The sequence below is a fragment of the Odocoileus virginianus genome, chromosome 16 (genome assembly GCF_023699985.2).
Source record: "Odocoileus virginianus isolate 20LAN1187 ecotype Illinois chromosome 16, Ovbor_1.2, whole genome shotgun sequence".
In the NCBI taxonomy this organism is placed as follows: Eukaryota; Metazoa; Chordata; class Mammalia; order Artiodactyla; family Cervidae; genus Odocoileus; species Odocoileus virginianus.
This window is the reverse complement of record NC_069689.1, coordinates 8,449,927-8,460,213: the sequence shown is the minus strand read 5'-3', so window position 1 is coordinate 8,460,213 and position 10,287 is coordinate 8,449,927. Positions and strand designations below refer to the sequence as shown.

The following is a 10,287-nucleotide window of genomic DNA, read 5'->3' as shown; positions in this document are numbered from 1 at the left end:
TATATATCAATAAAGCTGTTATATGTAACATATGTAAAAATATGTGTTCATTGAGTGAAGAAGATGTGGTACACATATACAATGAAATACTACTCAGTTGTGTAAAAGAATGAAATAATGCTATTTGCAGCAACATGGATGTACCTGGAGATTATCATACTAAGTGAAGTAAGCAATGCAGAGAAAGACAAACATCATATGAGATCACTTATATGTGGAATCTAAATATGACACAAATGATCCTGTCTATGAAACAGAAAGAGACTCACAGACATGGAGAACAAAGTTGTGCTTGTTGAGAGGGAGGGAGGTGTAGAAGGATTAGATGCAAGCTATTATGTGTAGGATGGATAAACAAGGTCCTCCTGTAAGAGCACACAGAACTATATTCAGTATCCTGTGATAAATGATAATGGAAAAGAATATGACACAGAATGTGTGTGCATATGTATATGTGTATGTATTATATATATAAGGTGTATATATTTTATATATATATTTGTTTACAGTCACTTCTGACCCACCTTGGGGAGGCAGGGTCATTGATGCCCTCTCCCCCACTCCTCCAAACCTTCCCAGTCAGCCCCAAACACTGAACCTGAACGCTGTCCAGCATCGGTCTGTGGACTCACGCTGACAGATGGTGGTAGGCTGAGGGAGGGAGAGGATCTTGCAAAGAGGCAAAATCCTGCTGGGATCATAACTGTGATTTAAAAACAGTCGCTGCGTATTGCACACTCACCCCGTGCCAGGGGGCGATGCTCTGTGGTTCACATGCATCCTCTTGTCAAGCCTCAGGATGACCTGCGCTCAGGTACCATGTCCCCATTTTACAGAGGAGGAAACTGAGGCTTAGAGATGTCACCTGACTGCTGGACTGTGGCAGAGCTGGGATCGGAGCCCGGGCCTCTTGGAGTGCCAGTCCGAAGTTCTCCACCACCTGGGAGAGCAGCCCACATTTGCTTTCTGTCTCCCAGTGTGGGTTTTCTTAGGCCAGAGCTCACCTAGGCCTATTCATTTTCTGTGATTTAAACCCTTTGAAGGATGCAGGCCACATCCCCAAGAATGTCCCTCAGTGCAGAGGAAGGCAGTGAATGTGAGCCCCCCCCACCTTCCACCCCACCATCTCACCCCCCATCCTACCCACCCGTACCAGGATGCTCCAATCTCCCCTGGCCTTCATCCTGACCTCAGGTGGGTGCAGCCTGGGCCTTGACTGTGACCTGCTTCCAGACAGACAATGGGAGGCCTGTTTGCTGCCCCGGGGGCTGGATTAGACAATATTTAGCTTTCCCTGGGTGGAGAAGTGCTGCCCCTCCCCCGCGGGGTGGGCCCCCCCCCCACTCCCCCTGCTGCTCTGCACCTCGGCACCCACTCCAGAAGCTTAATCATTAACGGGCACATTTGGCCTTTGGTTTCAGGTTGGAATTTGGGAGCTGTGCCCAGGAGCAATTACCTCCGACACGTTATTTTGTGTAAAATCACTCTTAGCTGCCATTAGCTGATAAAGCTGGCCTACAGAGATCCCTTAGACACACTGGCCTCTTGGCATCTGGGCCTTTGTGGGAGGGGACTGAGAGACCCGCCTTTTGGGGGCTGGGAAATGGTTTCTATTTCTTTTATTTTTAAAAAGTAATGTTTCCTTGGTTTATATGTTTTCAAATTTTAATTGGGTGCTTTTGGGCCGCACCGAGTCTTCACTGCTGCTTGTGAAGATTGCCGGGGCCTTCTTGTTGTGGAGCACGGGCTTTAGGGCACCGGCTCAGTAGCTGTGGCTCACCGGCTTTGTTGCTCTGCGGTACATGGGATCTTCCTGGACCAGGGATCGAACCCATGTCCCCTGCACTGGCAGCAGATTCTTAACCACTGGGCCAGCAGGGAAGTCCCAAAGTGTGGCCTGTTCCCATGGCTGTGTGGTGGCACCCCCCCACCCAGAGTCCCCACTCTAGGCTGGCCTCCCAGAAGCTGGGAAAGTCGGCGTCTGCAGCTTCAACCCCTTTGCTGTCGGATCCCCGAGTGAAAAGCCGTGGGGACTCACGGCTCCCCCATGCCCCCAGCCCAGGCAGCAGCGCCCACAGCTCACCCCTCCTGAGATCTGCGGACCCTGCGGGGTGCGGGAGTGAGCTCCCCGCCCGGGCCGGCCTCCAGCTCAAGCTGCCCACTCAGGGCTCCTTGGATGCTGGTGCCAAAGTCCCCTCCTCCTCCCCTGACCCCTGACCCCATTCTCCGCCCCCAGAAGAGCCCTGGGAGCCCAGGGGCCTCCCGGTGCGGCCCCCACGTGCTTCCGCCGCCCTGGCACTTAGGGGGCCGGGACTGGAGGGCGCGGCCGGCGAGAGCAGCCCGCTCGGGAGGAGAGCGGTGCTGTCCCTGTCTCCAGGGGGCCCTCTGCCTCCCTGCGGGGCTCCACTCTCCACTCCCTCCCAGCTAACCCCCCATCGTCACCGGAAATGCTGACTGCCCGACGGTTGCCATCACGAGGGGACCCCTCACCCTCTGCCCCGAGAACCACCTCCCTGCCCAGGACACGCCCTACCCCCAGAACCACTGGACGCCCCCCCTCCTGCCCTCCTGCGCGTCTGCAGCTGCCCCCAGAAACCCGAGACTGAACTCTCAGAACCCCCGCCTGCCCCTGCCCCGCAGGTCCCCGGGGCTGGCCGTCCCTCGCCCTCCGCCGCGGTGCCCGTCTGGGGGACCCGGTGGTCTTGCTCAGGGGTGACCACGTGGTCCGCCCTCGGCTGGGGACAACTCTGACCCCAGAGGGGCCACGAGGACCGGGGACACTGAGAGTCGGGCCAGAGCCTGGGCGCGGCCGTGGCCACTGCCTGTTTCCCCCAAGCAGCCTTGGTCCTGTCCTGGGGCTCCGCTCTGTGACCCTGGCCGCTGGGCATCGTCTCCCTACTGTCCGGTAAGGCTTCAGGGCCTCCCCGCCAGCCGCCCCCCATTCCGGTGGCCAGACACTCGCAGCGGCTCCAGCCGGTGGTGGATGGGGCTCCCATGGCACTGGAAAGGCTGCCTGGGGCTGCAGAGTGGGCATGCCCTGGTGGGGCTTGCCCACTGCCCCCAGGAGCCTCGCAGAAATCCAGGAAATGAAGGAGAGCTCAGGCAGGACCCCCAGGGCCTTGCACCCCCGCTTCTGTCTTGCTGCGGGACCCGGGCCCTGTGCTTGGCTCTGCCGGGGGAGCCAGACCCTGCTGCCCAAGAGTGGCGGTGCTCACAGGGAGGCCAGCGGGCACCTCGCTGGGAGCAGACCCCCAAGTCCCCTCCATGCCCACCCTTTCTTCAGTACCCATGTTGTGCCAGGCCCCCTGAACCAGTGCAGCGGCCGCCTGGCTGGCGGTCCTGCTTCTTGCATTTGAGTTGTTGACTCGTCTCTGTTGCTTTAGGAACACATTGAAAATCTTAAAGAACTTAACTCACCAAGAAGTGGTGCAGAGTTAGATCAGAGGGGTCAGGCAGCCTCTGGTGTCAGCAGGGTTTGCAGGAAGCTGGTTGGTTACTCAGTAGCTTCACTCACAGACACATCCCCAAGGGATGAAGGCGCTGAACATAAACACGTTGGACACGTTTGGAGGGAAGTCCGTGAGCGTGGACCTGCCCGAGGAGGGGCATCCTCGCCCAGGAGAGGGCCGCGGCCAGCCTCCTCTCCCTGGGCCAGGTGTCCAGTGAAGACAGAGGCCAGCAGTGCCACGTGCCCTTCTGCTGGTCCCCTGACCCAGGGTCAGGAACCTGTGTCTCCCCAAAGCAACAGGCTGTCACCTCTGGCACCGCACGGCCGACAAGCCGATGTTTCCAGATGTTGGGAAGCCGCCTCCTGCTCCCGCCACTGCCCCGGCCTGGCTCCGAGGGTTCCTGTGTGTGCGCCCCACGGCAGCACGTGGGCCCCGGGGCTGGAGGGGACACGGGGAAGCCACAGGCCTGGGTGGGGGCCCTCAGGCCCTGCTGACACCCACGTGCGGGCCTGGGAGGACCTGTGAGGACCAGCGTTGGGTGCTCCCCACCGGGCCAGGAGGCGACAGACCACCCCAGTCCAGCGCCAAGTGGGACGGGCGGTTAGGGAGGCGGCCTGTGAGCGGGAGGCCTGGAAGGCGCACCATCAGCCCTTTCCTGCCTCCCTGACGCCCCCTCGATGGCTGGGATGAACAGCCCCCCTCCCCCGCCCCCGGCCCCGGAGCCTTTGAGAGGCCAGCGGGACGCAGGCTCTGTAGGAGCTGCTGAGACAGGATGCTGCATCTGCAGAGGCGACACAGCAGGCCCACGAGTGCCTCGATCCTTCAGCCTCAGTCTCTCCATCTGTAAAATGGGGGCGAGGGTGCTCAGGGAGGACGGAGGCGACATAATCCAGGCGCCTGGCGTGTGGTCAGTGCTCAGGACGATGTCTGGGCGCACGTCCAGGTGCAGAGGGGTGAGGGGCTCCCTGGGTGGAGAGGGAGGTCTTCTCATCTTCTCACCCTGTGTCTTCTCTGGATGAACCAGACTGACCACAAGGACGGGGGACCTCAGCAGAGGGCATGGGACGCCTGGCAACTGGGAAGGCCCAGGAGGTCTGTGTGTCCAGACGCTGGCTGGGGAGGCGGGGAGCTGGGGAACGAAGGCGGGCAGGGAAGGGCCAGGCCAGCTGGAGGGGCTGGCCAAGGCTGAGAGAGGCGGCCCACCAGAACTCTCCTCCTGGGCGTCCCCTGCCCTCTGCTGCCTCTGGGCCGTGCAGACCAGCTGGCTGGGGGCCTGAGCTAACGTTTCCATTGAGAATTCCCACGTTGCCCCCAAAGGCCCCGGAAGTGCGCACAGTGAGGGTTGGAAAACATTCCTGAGCATCTGTCCTGTCCCTGGAGCGCGCCTGGCCCCTCCTGGCCCCACTGCCCCTGCAATGCCGGGAGGTCTACTCCCTGCAGTCGAGTTTCTCTACAAAAGAGGAAAACGAGGCTCAGAGAGGAAGGAGCGCAGAGTCCCAGTGTTGGTCCGAGGTCAGGTTGGCTTTAAATCTCTGTCTGTTTTCATCGCCAGGGCCGGTAAGGATGCCCATCCTGTGCCGTGTCCCAAACTCCTCCCTCCTCACCCCAGCAGTCGGGGGCCCTCGCTGCGGTGGTGCTCCCAGCAAACTCCAGAGGCTCGGGAGTATCCCTGAGGCTCCCCTCAGCCAAGGTCGGGGCTGGCAACGCTGACCTTGAAAGGGGTCACGGCCACGGTGCTCTCTGCGGGGCTGCTCCGAGGCAGGAGGTCAAAAGTGGTGTGTGCGGCCTCCAGCCCCTCCTGTGGGCCTGTGGCCCTGCACTCAGGAGCTGGCAGCGTCCCTGGTGAAAGTCCGAGTCTGTCTCTGAGCGCGGGAGGCAGGTCAGAGGCGGGTGCGTGGTCCTGATCCGGCAGAGGGTAATGGCAGCCCCCGGAGAGCACCGCTCCTCACCTCGGGGGCTCCCGCCGCCCACTTCTCCAGGAAGGGCCTCGACGCGGGCTGCTCAGTGGCCGAGTCTGGACCTGGTCGCCCTGCCTGCTGGCCTCGGTCGCTGGTCCTGACTCAAGCTGACCGGTCTGAATCTCCTCCCTGGAACCTGGCTGCGGATGGGCCCATGGAGGGACCTGTGGAGACGGGCCCCGGCCTCCTCTGTGAACGAATGTTAAAAAGGACCTTTTATAGCTGTGTTGGGATAAAGGTGAGTATGTTCATATCATACGTGGAAACATTTTCTTCAACCTAAAGGTTTATTTATTTATTTTCCTTCTGTTTGAGAAGAAATAAAAGCATCTCCGGGGGCACCGAGCCAGCTGTGCTCCATGGAGGCCCCTGAGGTCAGCGGTGTGGGCTTGATGGTCAAGCCCCGCGTTGACCCGGGAGACGCCTCTCCTCTCCACTCTGTCTCCTCGTGGCCTGAGTTGCCCAGAACTGGCGTCTGAGCGCTGGCGGCCTAAGGACTAACACAGCCCTCCCGCCACGGCTGTGGGTCCCACTTCACAGGTGAGGACACGGGGCCCTGGAGAGGGAGCCGCCTTGCCGGGGCCCCTGCAGTAGGTCCCGAGCCAGGTTCCGAGAACCCGCGTGCAGTTTGTTTTTTTTTGTAAGAAAGGCAAGCAGTGTCCTGTCGAGTCTGTCCTGCCCACGCTTCCCTTCCTCCCCGGTTCTTCCTGCGTCTGCTCTGTGGTCCGGGGCATGGCCGATGGGGCTGGAAGGATGAGTCTGGGGGTAAGAGGAGGGTGTAGGCGGGACACCCCAGACGAGTGGGCAGCGGCCGCTCCAGACCCCGTTGAGTGCCCCCTCTAGGCACGAGGCCAGTTCCTGCAGCATCCCTGAGTCCCCCAGCCTGTGAGGCCCAGGCCAGGAGAGGTGTCCCCCAGGCCAGCCCGCAGGGCGGAGTCCCTCTGGAGATGGCTCTGTCCGGAGAGCAGCACCAGGACATGGACGCTGCCCGGCTGCCTCCCGCCCTAGGGAGCGCCCCCAGCCTCCCCCTTCTTCTCCATCAGCTTTTCCCAAGAACAGGAAAAGAAGTGGGATGTGCGGATGTAAAAATAGAAGCTCCAGCCAGTCAGGACAGGCCTGGAGGTGTCCAGCCTCACGTCTTGCTTCCTCTGTAGGCGGGGCTCAGGCACGCCCGGTGTGGGCAGGGTGCCCGCTGGGCCCCCCTCCCCTTGAGCTTCGCGGGCGCCCCCGGGGCCTCCGTACCGGGAGGCACACGGAAGGGGCCGCGAGGCTTCCGGGCAGGCACATCGCTGGGGGTGTTGCGTGGCTTCCGTGCACTGGAGCCTCCACCTGCTGGAAGGAGCTTCCTCCCAGAGCTCGCTGAAGCTGGGTGAGCCGCACACACAGCATCCGGCAGGTGTGCCAGTCTGCCGCCCCCATCCAGCTAGATGTGTGTGTTTGTGTGTGTGTGTGTGTGTGTGTGTGTGTGTGTGTGACCCTATGGATTGCAGCCCCCGCCAGGGAATTCTCCAGGCAAGAATACTGGAGTGGGTTCCCATTTCCTCCTCCAGGAGATCTTCCCGACCCAGGGATTGAACCCGGGTCTCTTGCATCTCCTGCATTGGCAGGTGGATAGATTCTTTACCCCTGTGCCACCTGGGAAGCCCCCATCCAGCTAGAGAGGTGGAGCCTCCCTCCCCTCTGCCCAATCCCCCCCTTAGAGGGGTGACCCCCTCAGGAGCTACCTCTGACCTCTAACCTTTCCCAGGCGGGTTAAATGGGAGGTCTGGGAAGATGTGGGGACAGGCGGGTCTTATGAAGATCTTTCCAAGACCAGCAAGTGCTGCGTCTCCGACCCACCCTATCCCCCACGGCCCTCCTTGGTCCTGGGCTTGGGGCTGAAGCCCCGGGATGGACAGCTCCGGGTTCTGCATGATGCAGCAGGAAGGCAGTGCCCGAGGCTGGCTGGCTGCCCACCCTGCCTTGTCGCTCTCTGGGAAGTCAAGGCCCCTCTGCAAACTGTTTCCCCATCAGCCAGAGGGACATTCGGCCTCTGCCCGCTTGAGAGAATGGGAGATGGCGTGTGTACACTGTCGAGTGTGGTGCGCTCACAGGGCCGCTGCCCCTGTGGGAAGCGGGGCTCCTCTCTGAGGCCGCAGCAGAGAAGCCCCCGAGCTCCTGCCGTCCCCCCCCACCTGCCGTCCCCCTCCCCCCAGCCGTCCCCTCCCCCCCCCCTCCTGCCCCTGGTCCCCATGGCATCCGTCAGCTTCCGGCCACACTCAGCTGATGCTGAAGGTGAGTCAGGCGTGATGATTACCCGAGAGCAGGTGAATCACGGAGCAGGGGGAGGAAGTGGGTGATTACCGGGACTGCCTCTCTGAGACGCCGAGAGTGGGAGTGACCTCAGCCGCAGGAGGTCCTGGCCGGAGCGCCACCGGCCCTTAGTCCCCTCTGCACCTGCTCCGTGCCCGCGGCCTTCGCTGGGCCCTGGCTGAGAGGGCCACAGGCCCGGGCCGGGTGCCGCGGCCTTCGCTGGGCCCTGGCTGAGAGGGCCACAGGCCCGGGCCGGGTGCCCCGTCCAGGCTGTGTGGAGCCAGGGAGCGGGGCATGGGAGCTGGGGCCCCACCCTCTGGAGCCCTCCTTTCAGAGGTCTGGACTGTGAGCCTGTAGCACCTGCTCCAATGAGGTCAGGTCAGGGGGTTCAGAGCCGGTGACAGGTGACACTCAGGGAAATGTAAACTTCAAACTGCATCGCAGTGTTTTTAAGTTGGGTTTGGCATTTAAAAATTTTACCCAAGGGAACTATAGTTTGCAATATCCTACAAAGGAAAAGAATCTGAAAAAGAATATATATAAATATATATATATACACCTATATGAATAACTAAATCACTTTCTGTACAACTGAAACTAATACCACATTGTAAATTGACTCTACTTCAATTAAAAAAATAAATAAATTTACCTAAATCCTCCTACAGTGGAAGTGGTTCAGGCCTCTGAGGCCCTTTGGGAAAGCCACTTCAAAGGTCTACGCTCCCAGGGCTGGGACAGGGCAGGGAGGGTCCCCGGGGGGTGGGGGCAGCCCCGGGCAGTGTCATGGGCCCTTAGAGTGGGCACCACTTCCGCGGGGTGCCCTGGGCGCCTCACTCCTCTGACCCTAGTCCCAGCCCTGCAAGTCCTCCTACTTCTGCGCACTTGGGTCTGGGACGGGAGTCGGAAGCCGGCTCTGTGTGCGGACCTTGGAGACCACCTGAGGGCCGCTGAGGGCAGCGCTGGGAGCGGGGTCTGTCTGTCCTTCCCGGCAGGAGGCAGCGTCTGCGTGGTCTCAGCTGGTGACAAAGGGGCAGAGACGCTCCTGGACTGGGGACGCCACCCGGCCGCCTGTGAAAGGGCAGGGCGGGGGAGCTGAACCGTCCTGCCCCATCCCGGGGGTCAGTCAGCCAGGGTAGGATGTCTGGACCCTGAATGGCCTGGAGCTCAGGAAGCCCCTCCCCAAGCGGCCTCAGGGATGCCGCCCAGGCTGGCTGGGCTGGGGGATTATTGCCTCATTGTTTTTAAAGTGCCCTGTTGTTATTTTTGATTACGGAAGCGATACACACTCATGATAAAGACCTGTGAGCATTGAGTGGGTGGCGTTATTAGCTCGGTTCACGGTTCACGAATGGGGAGGTGACGCTGCCCATTGCAATTCATCGGATCAGCAGCAGGATGACAAAAAGTCTTTAATCACTGTCCTCTGGGACACAGCTGGGGAAGGCTGCTTGCTGGCAGACAGACACAGTCTGCACAGGGACCCTCCCAACCAAAAGCTGATCAGAGCGAGGGTATTTTCTTCACAACCCTGGGGAGGTGAGGCAGGGGGTCTCACAGCAGATGCTGGCACGGTCCCCCGGCCCCTGGGGGCCCACGGGGTGACTGTCCATCTTGCTTCTGCAGCTGCTTCCTGCTGCCAGATCTGGGGCTGGAGGAAGACGGGACAGGGCTGCTCTGACACTTGGGTGCTTCCTGGGGGGCTGGGGGTGGTCACTGAGAGCTGGTGGACGTGGGCTGACCCCCTTCCTTCATGTGTGGGCACCTGAAGGCCTATCCTGGGCTGTGTGTGTGAGGCTCTTCTGGGGAGCCCTGGAGGCAGGGGTCGTGCAGAGGAGCTCTGTGCTGTGATGTTCTGTGGCCCCGATTTTAGGGACAAGCTCCTCCCCCACCCCAGACCATCCCCTCCTGAGGCTCACAGGATGCCTCCATTCATTCCCCGGCAGTCTCACCAGAGCTGCTGATGGGGCAGCACAACCCCGTCTTATAGGTATGGAGGCTGAGGCTGGGGGACGATGCCCGCATGTCCAAAGCTCTCCCGGCTTCCCACACACACTGGGCTCCCCAGGCCCTGACCCTGTGAACACGATGCTGCTGCCCATCTTCAGGAAGCAGGAGCTCCCAGAGCCCAGTGGTGACCAGGCAGCAGGTGTGACTTCTTGGGAGGCCAGCTCTGGAACTTGATTTTCCTGGTGCCTTCCTGGGGACTGCATTCCACTGAATCTGACACACATTTTTTCAGGCCTAGGTGTGAACCTTCAGGCAAGGGTGGCCACACCTGGGGAACCTCCCAGAGCCCCTGGGGTGACCTGGGATGTTGGGCTTGTATCTGGATGCTGCGCCCCCAGGATCCTGCCAAGCAGGTCCTCTGTGTTTGTCAACCATACCCTGGGGACAGGTGGATCATGGGTGCACTTGGTTTAGAGGTGCCTGGGCCTGGTTTGGGCTGAGAGGAGGGACTGGGAAAAGGTTTCAGAATGGGGTGGGGTGCCAAGACAGGGCTGGTGGTCGGTGGCGGGTGGGGAAGGGCCAAGTGCGGAATGCTGGTGTGCGCTGCAGTCAACGCTGGTGCCCGAGGGGGCTGCTAG

The 10,287-nt window shown here is 60.8% G+C and overlaps 1 protein-coding gene across 1 annotated transcript; it reads right to left on the bottom strand.

Moving 5' to 3' along the window:
• Positions 1 to 4,050: 4,050 nt before the first annotated feature.
• Positions 4,051 to 4,740, bottom strand: LOC139038778 (uncharacterized). The gene has a single exon (XM_070478376.1). It carries the CDS (start codon positions 4,738 to 4,740, stop codon positions 4,051 to 4,053), a length of 690 nt encoding a protein of 229 aa, XP_070334477.1.
• Positions 4,741 to 10,287: the final 5,547 nt, after the last annotated feature.